We start from the raw sequence: 15,986 nt of genomic DNA, 5'->3' as shown, positions 1-15,986 counted from the left end.
ATAACCCTGATCTTTAAAGGACATAGAATAAAATGTTTACTCTTTATACTCCCCATTCGTAGCTTTTGAAAAAAGATAAACACTGCCATCTGTTGATATGAGAGAATAAAGGCATGCAAGCCCATGCACTTTTAGAACACGGCATCATTTTCTACTTTTCATTAGTGATAGCATTAATTACTTCATTAAGATCTATTTCATTAAGGTCCTGGGGCACCTGGGTGGCTCCATGGGTTGGGTGTCCAACTCTTGGTTTCAGCTCAGGTCATGATCTCAGGGTCCCCAGATGGAGCCCCGCGTTGAGGTCCCAGCTAGATGCAGAGTCTGCTCCAGATTCTTTCTCTGGTCCCTCTTCCTCCCCCACTGCTCCTCCCCTAACTCTCTCTCTCTCTCTAAAATAAACAAATAAAATCTTAAAAAAAAAAAATCTTACAGTCCCATGAAAATAGTAGCAAAGGTAACTTTGTCCAAAGAGATGCATTCAACATTTCCCAAAAGGTAGAAAGAATAGCAGACCTGGTCTTCATTTATAGCTTCCAGACAACTTTTCTAGGATTTCCATCTCTTGCATTCCCATAAACTCATTTTTTAAGTTCTAGGTAATGCAAACTGAAATTCTGAACTCAAAAGGGAATTTAGGAGTAGAGAGAAACTGATGCTTTTGCCTTAATGTGCAGAATTCAAGGAGCCTTGTGAAACACACACATACACATAGACACACACACACACACACACACAAAACTTTATCAATTCCTCTCCATGTGTTAAGCTAATATCCATTCTGGGGCTTTCTTATAAAAACCAACGTGTTTCAGGGAAGAAGAAAGTGGAGGACGTGTAGTAGAAAGGGGTAAAAGAATCGAAGTTATGCCAACTCCCTGGTGGAGTCTTCCAGAGGTTATAATGAACTGGTTTCAGAGGCCTGTAAAATTCCACTGGGTTCACCCTAAAAGAGCAGGGTACTCCTAAAAGTAGCATTCCCAAATGTAGACTACTCGCATATCACCAACCCAAAGTCAGAAAGTATCAAACCAGGAATTGTTATAAGAAAATATTTTGAAGGCTTCTAAGTCTTGTAATTTCAAAAGCATCAAATACCAACTGGATCCTCCCTTGCTGGGCCAGATTTTATGTTATAATAAGAAAGTGTTTTTCCTGTCATGTTTCAAACATTTCATCCTTCAGGTTTTATTTTTTTATTTCAAAGTATACTCCTCCAAAATATACTCTTAGTTCTAAAAAAAGAAAAGAAATTTCCAAACTTTCCTAGACTCCTTTCCCACCAAAAACCTAATCAAGTTGTTTGTAACTAGCATGGTGTCTCAGAGACAATAAGTAATTAATTGTTGAAAGACATCATCCAACTATGAATTTTTCTAAAGAACTAATACAAATATCTTTATGGCTTACGTCTTTTTCTTCATGAGGTCAATGTTTGATTCCCCTTTAAATAATATGCCTCTAAAAGACAAAAAACACGTATATTATGCTGTGAAAACCAAGAAAATTGACCCCTTACCACTTGGAAAAGATTGTGAAAACAGATTGAGCATTGGTAAGTTTTTATTGAGATGGAATTCACATAACATAAAATTAGCCATTTTAATGTGAACAATCGATTAGCATTTAGTAGATTTACAGTGTTGTACAATGACCACCTCTAATTCCAAAACGTTTTTAGCACCCCAAAATAAAACTTCACCCATTGAGTGACTCCTCCCCATTTCCCTCTACTGCCCATCTCTGGCAACTGCCAATCTACATTCTGTGTCTATGGATTTACCTATTCTGGATATTTCATATAAATGGGATTACCCAATATATGACCTTTTATGTCTGGATTCTTTTATTTAGCATAATGTTTTAAACACAGATTTACCTACATGGTAGCATATATCAGTCCTTTATTCATTTTTACAGTTGAATAATATTCCATTGTAAAGATATATCAAACCTTGTTTATCCATGCAACCGTTGGTAGACGTTGAGTTGTTGTCAATAGCGCAGCCAGGAACATGAGAGTCATGGGCTTAGGTGCCATTTTTCATAACCTAGGAGTGCAACTGTTGTGTCATATGGTAATTTTATGTTTAAATTTTGAGGAATCTCAATATTGATTTTTAAATCAAGAAAAACAACAACATAGAAGATGCAGCTTGCCAATAGCAGAGATGAATGAAATTAATCTACTTAGTTGGGATCAGGGATTACACCAGAATGAGTTCAGCTGTGGAGAGGACACTTTGCTATAGTAGAATCTCTACTCCCTTTAACCATATAGGTGGACCTGGCCCATATTTAAGAATGATAAACTCATTTTTTTTTTTATAAACTCATTCTAATATTAAGGAAAGGAAAGAAATATATGTGAATCATAATCTGCCATTGGCTTATTGTATTAGTAAGTCAAAAATTACTGCCTTGGATACAAACTGCATTTAAAAATGAAGTCCTTTATAATAAATGACCATTATAGAAATATCCAGTGTCAGAAATGCAGTTACATGAATCAGAGAAAAAAACCCGTATAGTATTACCCATTAATCATATTCATTTAAATAAAACACTGATTTTATTAAACAAAATTAACTCAATTTCCTTCACATAAGGAGTATTTTTTACATTGGTTTTTGTGGTTTCTTTTGCTCTGAGTTTTCTAAACCCTTCAATATTTTTCAAATACTTGGTTTTATATATATCATTATGTTGAGATTAGATAATTTTACTAAGCAATTAAACAAATACATGTTTTAATAGAAGAGGAGCCCCCACTTCACACGCTTGTGACTTCACCTTTGTTCTCATTGTCTTGGACTGATTTCAACACCCCACCCTGCATTTGTAAAATGGGTTCCACAGTAAGAATGAGTGGGGACCCAGCCTTACTCTGTTGTTGCTGGGGCAGAAACTTGTGAGAATGAACAACTTGCCCTTACAAGTTCACACAGGCCATCCTATTACTAAGTGGAATTCCTAGGTCATTACTGCATCTACCTCTCCACTCGCCAAGTGTGAATAATAAGAATCTGAGCACTTGCTCTTTTCTACTTCCAAAAGCTTTTATTTTTAATTTTAATTTAGTATCTACAATGTTTGGAATAGACAATTCTACTCTTTAAAGATATAGGTGCTAGGAGAAGTGTGAATTTAGGATTACCAGGCCACAAGGAATTGGCACCCTGTTACTAAATAATTGCATGCAAAGTACAGGTTCAAGCTCAAACTTTTATTAATTGGGAAAAAAAAAACATTCTTCATAATGTTTATGTTTTAAAAGTTATTCAGGGGACTCAAAGGAAATCTAGACAATTAAAAAAAATACATGCTAGTACATAAAACACACACTAATCATGTTGAAAAACTCAGGCAGTACCTCATTATTTAAGACCTCTTTGAGCTATATGGAGGACACAGCCTTTCTAGGTGTGAATTCATGTCTGGCTACCCACTGGCCAGCTGATCCAGGGAAGCCATCCTCCCCCTCCTAAATTATGTGTTACCAACTCTAAATTCAGGTTCTAAAATTCCTATATCATTCCTCTTTATTAAATGAACTGAGTTAGGCAAAAGTCTTGTAAATCATAAAACCATAAAACATGCAAATGTTTGGAAAGGTTTTTTGTTTTTCTTTTCCTGTTTACTTTAGAAAGCAATCATCTAATAGAGCAAAAGGAAGCCAGGATAATTAACTAGAAGATTGTCTCAGTTTCTAGTACAGAGGTAGTGAGACTAGAGATTACAGAATAATATGGCAATAAGACTGGATAGCGAGGATTTGTTTTTTAATTGAGAAAAGTGTTTATGATTTGGTGGGCACATAGAGAAAATAAAGAGTGAAAAGACAAGATCATTACCATCAGTGGCAGGAATAGAACTGCTAAGATGTTAGGGTAAATGGAAATCATGGGAAAGGAAGTGGATTTGAAATCTTCTGGATTTGATGAGACTAGAGATGACAAGATCATTAAACCAAGAAAACGTGTCAGCCATCTTGCAACTTGGAAGGACACTCAGGACAAGCCAATAAGGACAGCAAAGGGGAATGCCCCAAATCCTGGGTCCTTGGGTCATCTTGCCGCTAAATAACCAACTTTGGGACTGACTTTGTTTTAACTGTGTATTTTGCTACTTGCAGCCAAAACCATCCTACCCAAGATAACAGTGAAGTTGAATTGAACAAAAAATAAAATAATCTTGGTAAGATAACTAAAAGGATTATAGATATTTTTAGTCAGTTTACAATTCTTTGTGTTTGAGAAGGGCTATGTCCTTAAATATAGTAATTGCTTTTTCCTTTTGCTACAGATTTCCCTCCTTTGGAGACCCAATAAGGTAAATTGAAGAATAACAGCTGCAGTGGAAAGACAGAAGATAATCCACTTGTGATTTAAAAGATTACTGATGTGTTTTTAAATGGCAATGTAGAAGTTACATGTCTAGAAAGCACTGTTTAGTTCAAAAAGCATTTATTTTGTCTCTAAATCAGGCATTATGCTAAATTGTGAGCTCCTGCAGTTTTAGATATGAGTTGTTAGAAAAGATATTTCATTTTTATGAGAATGATTCACTTTCCTAAAATCCTATCCTAACTCTGAATATATGAAGATGGATTAGACCATAATCCTTTATACTGATGATGATCTCACATCTCAGCTCCTCTGTTTGAGAGAGAAACCTTAAAAGGACAATGCTCCAGGTTTCTTAAACTTTTATTGATAAAAACTTGAGTTATATTTCTCCCCAGGATACCTATAATACATTAAAGTGAGTTATATTTTAGCTATCATTCTGAGTAATTAATACTATGTTCCTTTCTGAGAAATGTGTTCATATATCAAATAGAGTTTTTTAAGATGACCACTAAGTTACTGATTAAAAGAATAATAGGAAATATTTATCATGCTTACAATGTGCCAGATATTCCCAATCCTCAAAACAAGAATGATTATTATCACCACTTTCTGGCTGAAGAAATGAAGGCAGTGTGGTAGGGGAACTTGCCGAACTAAGAGTGGGAATCAGAATATATATCCAGGCACCCTGACTCCAGACTCCACACGCACTTCACTTACATCCTACAACACTCCAGATGAAAATAAAGTGAGGGTATTATCACTTCTTTTATGATCTTAAGTATCTAAACATTTATTTTTTAAGTAGCTTAAAAATACTACTGGAAGAAGTACAAACTTCCAGTTATAAAATAAGTCACAGGGATGAAAAGTACAGCATAAGGAATATAGTAAATAACATTTAATAATGCTGTATGGGGACAGATGGTGATGACACTTCTCATGATGATGACTGAGTAATGTGTAGAATTGTTGAACCATTATGTTGTTCATTTGAAACATATAACATTGTGTATCAACTATACTTCAATAATAAAAAAAAATACTACTGGATAGTTAAGCATCCAACTCTTGATTTCGGCTCAAGTCATAATCTCAGGGTCATGAGATCAAGCCCCACCTCAGGTTCCACACTGAGCATGGAGGCTGTTTAAGATTCTCTCTCTCTCTCCCTCTGCTCCTCACCTCAGCTCACACATGTGCACTCTCTTTCTCTCTCTCTCTCAAAAAAAAAATACTACTGGAAACTTTAATAAGTATTCTATAAAGAAAGATTTCTTCAACACATAAAAATTAGAGGAAACTTTTCTGACTGAGGGGCTTCCTACAGCTAAACAGGTCAGTGAGGTGTAGGATGACCTCCATGACCATACATTGGCTCTCTCTATTGAATGATGTAACAAAATAGCATTTCCACCTTCCCTAAAGCCATCAAACACTCAGAAAGGAAGAGTCAATGTCAACTTCTTCTTGGCTTCAGAAGAAGTAGCTAAATTTTGGCCCAGGTTTCTCTAATCCAAGCCTTGCTTGGCTTCCCCATCTCTGAACGTCCTCCTTCCAGCAGCTGCACTGAAGTTTTTGTTTGTTTTGTTTTGCTCTTGTTTTATTTTTCTTCTTGGGTGCTAGACATCCATTGATGATCTGAGGGATAATTCGCAGCCCCGACCTTCCTACTGATATATCTATACTCTTCTCCCATGATTGTTCATTTAAGTACAAAGTGTAATGGAGCCAGAATCCCTAACACGTGGTGTCTTTGGTAGATTATTTCACTTCAGTGTGACTCACCTCCTCATTTTCAGATCAGGACTGTTACCTGCTCGGAAACAGTTGCTGGGAGGGTTGCATGGATGATCCATGTCAAGTGGGTGGGCGGTGTCTGGCAGGCGACACACACTCAGCCACCCTGACGACTGTTGTTATCATTAAGAAAATGACTCCATAAGATTCTCATGCATTCTCTTGCTCTGGGTTCAGGCATCACTGGTTTTATCTTGTGCTTTATCTTTTAACAATAGTTTTTAATATACATTCCAGCACTTTTACATAGAAAAGTGTTTTTAAAAATAGTTTTTAGTATTTCAGTAGCAATTGGGTTGGTGTTTGATGATTTTCCCTGGTACCTCAGTTGTTTTCCATCCAGATTTTTTAATTCAATAGTTCGAAGGTCTATTCTGTTTAACTTTTTTTCTGGAGAAAAACCTGCCTATATATTTTATGCCCACTATGAATTCAGAATATATTTGCTAGTAAGTGAGATCCATTTTGCTTTCCCTATATGCTGCCCTCATTTTACTCAGTATAGGTTGTCAACTTTTTTTTCTGGGGGAAGGAGGTATAGATATACTTTTGAGTATGAGGGAAGAAAGATTAGGCTTCCAATTTTGCCTTTCTCATTCTTAGTTACACAAAGTAAAATCACTAAAGAAGTAATAGAACTTCTAGTCAAATTCCAAACTGGTGCAGCCACTATGCGGCATGGAGTTTCCTCAAAAAATTGAAAATAGAACTACCATATGATTCAGCAATTCCACTTCTGGGTACTTCCCGAAGAAAATGAAAACACTAACTGGAAAAGATATAAGTGCCCCGATGTTCATTGCAACATTATTTACAGTAGTAGCCAAGGTATGGAAACAACCTAAGTGTCCACTGATGGATGAATGGATAAGAACAATGTGGTGTATAAATACAAATGAATATTGCTCAGCTATAGAGAAGAAGGAAATCTTGCCATTTGCAACAACATGAATGGACCTTGAGGGCATTTTGCTAAGCAAACTAAGTCAGACAGAGAAACACAAATACTGTATGTTCTCACTCATATGCAGAACCTGAAAAGAAAAACAAAACAGAAAAAAAAAAAAAAAACACTGAACTCATAGATACAGAGAACAGATTGGTGGTTTGCGGTTGCCAGAGGCAGGGCACTGGGGGGATGGGCAAAATGGGTGAAGGCTGTCAAAACATACAAACCTCCAGTTAAAAAATAAATAAGCCTTGAGCATGTCATAGACACCATGGTGACTCTAGTTAATAATACTGTATTGTATATTTGAAAGTTGCTACAAGAGTAGATTTAAAAGTTCTCATCACAAGAGAAACATACATCATATATATAGATGTACAATTCACTAAAAACTGCTTCCAAAAACTTTATTCAACAGAAATTATAATAGCCTACAAAGTAGAATCTTGGAGACACACTGTTAAATCACTCTGGTTTCCTTAATTACTACCATGATGCTACTAAAAATAAAAACAAAATTGAAATGACCAGTGACATTTGCCAAACATTATGCTCTTTCCTGTCATTCCCATCAAATAATATCAAGAAATGATATAACTTTATCAGTTTTAATGGTCATATCCATGAAGCTAAGGATAGTGTATAAATTGTTGACTTTTGGAAAGAGAGAAAACGTGAAATATCAAAACAGCTTGCTTGCTCTCTGTGAAGCTCCAGGTCTTGATCTCCATTACTAGCCAATTTGTTCACCAACTGCCTTTTTCTTCAGTCAGTGCCATATCCTACATGTATTATCCTTGCTACCTAATAAAACAAATTTCACCAAGTTATTTTTTCTTTATTTCATTCACTAACTCTCCCTTTTTACAAGTTGATCTTCTCTGGGACATTGACGATGGTCAATGTACTCAATGTGCCCAGCTGTGGAGTCTTTGAGCTGCTCCGGCATTTTGGGGGCAAGAATTTTCTATTTTTAATGATTCCTGTCAGTCATCAATTGGGCAAGTTCATGTCCTACTCATACGTGTGAGATTCATGGCATCTCAGAACTGGACCCCTGAGAATGCAGCCTTCCCCTCTGCTCATTCCCTCTGCCCTCCCCTCAAACAGTGCAGTCAAGTGGAAAGACAGTGAATTTGAACATCACCAGATCAGGGTGATTAACTTATGAGGCGGCAACACATTCCACTTCAGAACATTTCAAAATGTCAACGGATTTTTCTCATTGTTGGTAAAATGTGAAATGTGCATTCTTTTACCTCCCCACTGCTATGATAGACACTCTTCCAAAGCAGCTCTAATCAACTGCTGCCCAAGGGTGCCATTCACATTCACTCTGCCTTTGGAAATGACCACTCTGGTATGGAGCAGCGCTGGGCACTGCTGGTTCTCTGACCTTTGGGAGCCAGGCACATAACATTAATATAAGAAGTGTGCTGGTTACATGGATTGGGAGAGCCTATAAAAACTGTTCAATCCACCAAAAGACACCTCATCTTCTAAAAAAAAGATTAATGACCATGCTGGCCAAGTTCCTTCCATTTTGTGATTTCAGGCCCAACCTCAGGCAGCCCATGAAAACTCAAGCAGTTAATCACACCTGGGCCCATCAAGAAAAGGGGGTAGATCCATTCAAACAAAGTGATTGTTCTGGTGATGACAAGACAGAAGTGTCACCCCCCTTGTAGTAAGCTCCCCCATCCAGCAGGCCAGTATTTAGCACTTTGGTGCTTTGAGAGACACTAAATAAATCAGTAATGTCTTAACAAGCTCAGGAGTGCAAATGCCAGCAGCAAAACAAGGCATAAACAATGTTCTTCCCTAAAGTCTCTTAGGATCTCCTGTGACTCCGGGAAGAGGTACCACACAGCTGGTCTAACATGAACTATGTAGACTAGAAAAGGCTGGTCCTCTGACAAAACAGCCCCAGCTTCCTTTTCCTTACTTGCCATCAGCTTCCTACATGAGCTTCTGGTGCCCCCATCACTGCCTCCCACCTCTTTCCTCGTCATGGGAAAGGATTTGACATTGTGCTCACAATAAAATATGTGGGTTATTATGGTAGTGCCTTAAGAGTACCTACATTTTAGTGACGCTAGCAAATCATAAACTCCAGAAAGTAATCCATAATTTTAGAAATTATCCACAATTAAATAGTAACATGAGGTTTTTAGGGCAAAAAGGGAGATTATTCTCAGCACCCCTGAAGTTATATGACTAAGAAGCTACTTAAGCAGCCAATATAGAAAGTCAACCTTGCACGTGGGACATTTAACTTATTAGACCAGTTAAGCAATTTTGAAATTGCTCAACACAGTAAGAATCACTGGAGTTAGGCAGATTATGTCCTCTGTGTCCCCTTAGGGCGCCCCTACCCCACACAGCTTTACCACCCCACTCCCTGCTAGGGCCTGTTTCCAGAGGCACCGCACTAACATCACACCATACTCTTGTCACTTTCCACAATCGAAGTTAACCTATTCTCAATCCAGTTCTTATAAAACATTTCTAATATAATTAATTCACAATAAATTGTTAATGGTTGAAAAATGCTCAATATGGGTTCTCTTCCCCCAAATATTAAGGTGTTAGCAGGGGGCAACCAAGGAGAAAACAACTTAGCTCAAAGAATAAATCTCTCATGGGCTGGAAGTCCAACAGTGCAGAACTTGTGTCCTAGCCTGTTTTAGTTATAATACTTACTGACAACTGAATATTAACCATTCGGTGGGCACTGCCTGGGGAGAGGTGGTAACCAGTAAGGCAGGTTACTGAATTCTTTGTTAAGAGCAACTAAAATTCAAAATTCAACAAAGCCTTATAGTCAGAGCTCACCCTTGTGGTCCCACATGCAACTAAAATTAAATCACGGGTGTGGGAAGCATGGGCATGCACCAGGGACCCTGCAAGAGGGGGCAGGGAGAGCAGTAAAATCCTTTTGGTATTCAGCTTGGAAACTCTAATAGCCAACTGAAAAAGAAAACCAAGTCTATGTGTTTCTCTCTCCCATACCTGTAATGATTATGTTGCCTTTATAGTTGAAAGCACATGAAAAGATCTCATCCGTGTGCCCCTCGAGAATCTGGAGGCATTGACCAGTCTGAGCATCCCAGATTCTAGCTGTTTTGTCAGCGCTGCCAGTCAGAAGATGATTCCCTTGGGGGTTGAAAGAAATCTACAAGAGAGAAAGGAAAATGACAGGTTTGTGTAATTTGATTCCTGATATATTTTTAATCGGCAAAAGGGGAACATGACTAAGCACCTGTCATCTTCCCTGCTTGACATTTATTCTTACATAGAACAGTTCCTTCCTGGGGGGGGGGGGTGTTGCAGGGACTAATACATGAAAATTAAAGTCTAGACAGAAAAGTATAACTGGCCACCCCACCCCCACCCCACAGTTCTAAGGATAAAGACCAAAGCTCCCTTCTAATTCGAGTATTCCCCACCTAGCTTCTTTCCAAAGACTCAAGATGCAAGTCTCTCCATACAAACAAAGAGACAGCCCTGGTGTGGATAAGAACACAAGTCAGGTTCCTTCACACCCAAGCCTCCATATTATCCCTATAACCCAACTTTCTGCTTTAATCAGAAGCATATAGATCGTCCTTCAGTCTGTGCCACAGAACGAGTGAATGTTGGGGGAACTTTCGTTTTACTGCCACTCAAAGTAAAGCACGTTGTATAAATATGTCCTGAGTGCCTCCTATGTGCCAAGCGGTATCTGAGCGACTGCCAAAGGAAGTGGTTAGTTCACTATTTCTTTGGGCGCCACGCTTATAACCCTCTCTAAGTCACTGTAAGATAACGATTTGGGTCACAACCTCTATAACTGAAGGTTTGATGAGGACAAGGATCAAGAACATGGCTTTTTTTGTCCCTGTGTCCCCAGTACAATGCCTAGCACAGGGAAAGCTCTCAAAATGCATTTGCTGATCCATTTGTCTGTTAAAGGGCATCTTGGCTCTTTCCACAGTTTGGCTATTGCAGACATTGCCGCTATGAACATTGGGGTGCATACGGCCCTTTTTTCACTACATCTGTGTCTTTGGGGTAAATACCCAGTAGTGCAGTTGCTGGGTCATAGGATAGCTCTATTTTTAATTTTTTGAGGCACCATCACACTGTTTTCCAAAGTGGCTGTACCAACTTGCATTCCCACCAACAGTGTAAGAGGTTTCCCCTTTCTCCACAACATCTCCAACATTTGTTGTTTCTTGCCTTGTCAATTTTTGCCATTCTAACTGGTGTAAGGTGGTATCTCAATGTGGTTTTGATTTGGATTTTCCTGGTGGCTAATGATGATGAACATTTTTTCATGTGTCTGTTAGCCATTTGTATGTCCTCTTTTGAGACGTGTCTGTTCATGTCTTCTGCCCATTTTTTGACTTGATGCCCTTCAACAGATGAATGGATAAAGAAGATGTGGTCTATGTATACAATGGAATATTACTCGCCATCAGAAAGGATGAATACCCAACTTTTACATTAACATGGATGGGACTGGAGGAGATTATGCTAAGTGAAATAAGTCAAGCAGAGAAAGTAAATTATCATATGGTTTCACTTAATTGTGGAACATAAGGAATAGTATGGAGGGCATTAAGAGAAGGAAGGGAAAAATGAAGGGGGGGAAATCGGAGAGGGAGACGAACCATGAGAGACTATGGACTCTGAGAAACAAACTGAAGGTTTTAGAGGGCAGAGGGGTGGGGGGGATGGGTTAGCCCAGTGATGGGTATTAAGGAGGGCATGTATTGCATGGAGCACTGGGTGTTATACACATACAATGAATCATGGAACACTACATCAAAAACTAATGATGTACTGTATGGTGACTAACATAACATAATAAAAAAAGGGAAAAAAAAGCATTTGCTGAATGAATGAATGAATACCTTAACTTTGTATACCATAGAAACGCCATTGCTGAATGGCAATTCAATAAGTAGTGTATCGCATAAACCTAAAATGCAATATAGAGTGTGAGAACTCTTTATATACACAAAAACATGTGCGCTTGTTGAGTGGACCACATCATGCATATCAATGGTTATCAGACCAGTCACTCAGCAACATGGCCTGGGCTCTCTTCCTAAGCTGTCTCCCACATCCACACTTCCCTATCTCCCTTCCTGCCAGGCCCTAATGCCTCCTAGCCTATGGAAGAGATGTGTTCTGTGTGGCCTCAGAGACCAACCTTGAAGGGCAGGGGCTCCTGGCCACTGGCAGCAGGTGCAGAGGAGGGAGGGGGAGGGAGAGTACAACAGGAGGCCGTTCCAGGGTCCAGGGGCAACATTCCAGGACCTGAAGCCATCAAACTGATCCTTTAAAAGGAAGGAGCAAATCTGATCTCAGGTATGAGACGAAGGAACTGGGCTGAGCTGGGTGGGAGCTGAGAGTCACCAAGTCCCGGCGTTTCCAGAGTTTTTGGAGGACACAGCTAAACCTCAGATCACTGATTGGAAGGCTCTGCTCTGTGAATCAGCTTGTGGGAGGAGCTTAGACAAAATCGTAAGCTACAGCCTTGAAGTTTCAAAGTAGGTCATTTTAAACTCTGTTAAGTGTTAAATATTTCCAGGAAATACTTTCTCAATTGCATCTAATTTATGAAACACTTGATACTTGCTGCACAGCATGTTTTTTGCATAAAATATACTTGTGTGTCTGCTAGGACCAGGAAAAGCACTTTGTAAGTTTCTTAAATAGCTTTAATAGGTATTTTCAGCGAACTCAATCTTTTGCTGATGGCTGAGAAAAAATGCTGTTTTATACTTTTTAAAAGGTTTTAGGAATCTTTTATTATGCTAAGTTTGAGGTCACACTTAAAAATATAATTTTTAGGTAGCTGATTTCTAGAAAGAGTGAGATAATTGGACAAGCCCTAGTGCCAACAGACCTATTTACACTAAGCATGCTATGTTTTTAAAACTAAATAAATTGCTCCAGATGAGAAAGCAACTCACCTTTGAAATTTCGCCTTCATGGCCTTCCAATTTGGTAATGCATTTTCTTGTGGCTGCACTGAAAACTCTTGCTGTTCCTTTTTGAAAGAGTGGAAACACATATGAATGCATCCAAAATACAGAACTTTGAGCCATGTGCCCTGAATTATGGAATATCTATTCCTCTGACATACAGGCTCTGTGCTGCTTGTCTTTTTGCCTGTGGTGAGAGCCATCACCTAAAACTGCAAATGTAAGCTGGCGCCACTGCAGGAGAAGAGGGGAAGCAGGATGCCCCTCTAGCCCCGAGCTTCTTAGAAGAAATGATAGGTTCCAAGGTAGAAAAGGTGGGGGGGAGGAATCCACAAAGAAAAAGTTTGTAATGGGAAAAGGGAGAATCAAAACAAGTTCTGAGAGGCGGGCGATGAAATAAGCAGCCAGACCAGCATCACACACCAAATAGGAGTCTAAGGTTACAGAAGGTTCGAGAGGCCTTCCTGAAATGGAGCAACAGCCGCTACTCGCTGGGCAAAGAACAGGCACCAGGGAAGCCTTTCTACAGAAAGAGCTGGTAGAATGGTTTGTTCCCTGTTGTATCCCCAGGGCCCAGAAGTGCCAAGCTCCCAGTAGACACTCAATAAGTGGATGCTGGATGGATGGATGGATGGAGTGGATGGAAGGAAGAAATGGTATAGACATTTCCTTAGAATTAAGGAATGGAGGAGTTAAATAAATGTAGAAGGAGAAAAACAGCAGTAGTAAAATTGTTGTCAGAGAAAAAGTTAAAATTTTTCTGGCCGGATGAAGGTTGCTCTCTTATTGCAATTACAAAATTACATAGAGGCAAAATTGGTAACGATAGAGAATTTTGGTTACTTAATTTTCATTCAGAGAAGAGCAAAACATCTTAGTAAATTTTTTACTTGCCCTTCTGACAATGTCAACTTCAGGAAGAAATAGATGAAAATTGCTATTTTACAATTAATATGACTAAAAATATAAACCTTGCTAGTCGGACATTTCAAAAGCCTTAAAGTGACCAATGTGTTTTAAGATTGTGTTAATAGGGCGCCTGGGTAGCTCAGTAAGTTAAACGTCTGCCTTTGGCTCAAGTCATGATCCCAGGGTCCTAGGATCGAGCCCCACATCAGGCTCCCTGCTCAGCGGGGGTCTGCTTCTCCCTCTTCCTCTGCCCCTCCCCCCTGCTTATGCTCTCTCTCTCTCTCTCTCTCAAATAAATAAATAAAATCTTTTTTTTTAAAAGAATGTGTTAATATTGGGGTGCCTGGGTGGCTCAGTCAGTTGAGTGTCCAACTCTTGGTTTCGGCTCAGGTCGTGATCTCAGGGTTGTGAGATCAAGCCCCATATTGGGCTCTGTGCTCAGCAGGAAGTCTGGTTGGGATTCTCTCCCTCTGCCCCTCCCACCTTCACTTGCTCTCTTTCTCTCTCTCTCAAAAAAATAAATGAATCTTTAAAAAAAAGAATGTGTTAATACAACAAAAATGAATATCCTGCCTACAGTAATTCTCCAAATTTCTCAAAAGCATTTTTAAGCTTCAGAAAACACAGAAATAATATCGCCTAAAACTATATTTTTAAAAGATAGAAATATGAATAAGACACCAAAAAATAATGCAGCCTTGAGAGTGATTCAAATGAGGAAGTAAAAGGTGATAAATGGGAAGAAACAGATGTCATTTCACAGCTTCAACTAACCCCTGTTGAATGGATCCAGTTTTAAGTAGGGAATGAGAAGCAAGAAGCAGAGTTAAGTAAACAAGATGTCTCCAAACATCAAGACTTCTTAGAAGATGCAGAGTGAGAAGAGGTTTACAAAACATACCAAAGGAAAAAAAAAAAAAGTTTTTTTGAAGTAATGTCTTTTTTTTTTTAAGATTTTATTTATATATTTGAGAGAGCGAGAATGAGAGAGAGAGAGAGAGAGAGAGAGAGAGTACATGACGGGGGGAGGGTTAGAGGGAGAAGCAGGCTCCTCGCTGAGCAGGGATCCCGATGCGGGACTTGATCCAGGGACTCCAGGATCATGACCTGAGCTGAAGGCAGTCGCTTAACCAACTGAGCCACCCAGGCGCCCCTGAAGTAATGTCTTATTGATCAAGGAAAGAATGGAATCACTGCTAGGGGACATATAAGATGATAGAGAAAACAAAAGAATTATTGAACTTGCAGTTAATTCTCATCCATCTCTCAGCATCCTGATCCCCAGACCCTGCTTGTTTCTCCACCCATAGTGCTGACAAACTCCTAACATTCTTTATAATCTAACATCCTTTATATTCTAACATTCTATGGAAAACACATATATGTTATTCTTCATTGTCTCCCCCTCCAAAATATAGCTCCACGAGGGAAGGAATTCCTCTCTCTTTTGTTCATTGATATATCCCATGTTCCTAAAACAAATCCTGGCACAAAGTAGCTTCCCTATTCTTGTTGAATGGATTTTTTTTTTATATAAGTGAGAATGATATTTAAAATAAAAAGGGTAGATTAATTACCATTGAGGGATGATTTTAAAAAGCTAAGCTCTGTAAGAAGATGAAAAAGAACATAGTTACTTTGAAAGATAGAGTTCTCCAAATTCAGGGTGTTTATATTCCAGGATATAGAAAGAACTTTATGTATGATCAAAGAATCACCTTTGAAAAGTCCTAGTGAGTAAGGGAACAGCATGCAAATGTAATTTTGAAAAGGGAGACCAAGGTGGAATAAAGACTGTTATTAAAATGAATCACGGGCAAAATTCTACAACTGATTATAACACAAAGGATATGTGACTACTTAACAGTATGTTAGTCACAAGGAACAAATCAAAGAACAAGTCATGTCTGAAAACAGCATCCCATTTTTGCTAGAATTTCTTAAATGGCTGTTAAGTTTACCTGGACATGATGTAGCGTCACATAGGGTCGGTCACTA

The 15,986-nt window shown here is 38.7% G+C and overlaps 1 protein-coding gene across 1 annotated transcript in view; it reads right to left on the bottom strand.

Moving 5' to 3' along the window:
* Positions 1–7,870: 7,870 nt before the first annotated feature.
* The window catches only part of DAW1 (dynein assembly factor with WD repeats 1), a 32,766-nt gene continuing 24,650 nt past the window's right edge, over positions 7,871–15,986 (bottom strand). The window contains exons 10-12 of the mRNA XM_021682995.1: positions 13,068–13,144; positions 10,114–10,276; positions 7,871–7,905 (exon numbers count right to left, since the gene is read on the bottom strand). Of these exons, the coding sequence (XP_021538670.1) occupies positions 7,871–7,905; positions 10,114–10,276; positions 13,068–13,144 (275 nt within the window). The remainder of the gene's footprint in view (positions 7,906–10,113; positions 10,277–13,067; positions 13,145–15,986) is intronic.

The sequence above is a fragment of the Neomonachus schauinslandi genome, chromosome 3 (assembly GCF_002201575.2).
Source record: "Neomonachus schauinslandi chromosome 3, ASM220157v2, whole genome shotgun sequence".
NCBI lineage: Eukaryota > Metazoa > Chordata > Mammalia > Carnivora > Phocidae > Neomonachus > Neomonachus schauinslandi.
Note: the sequence above shows the minus strand (reverse complement) of the source record. Positions and strands in the feature narration are given on the sequence as shown.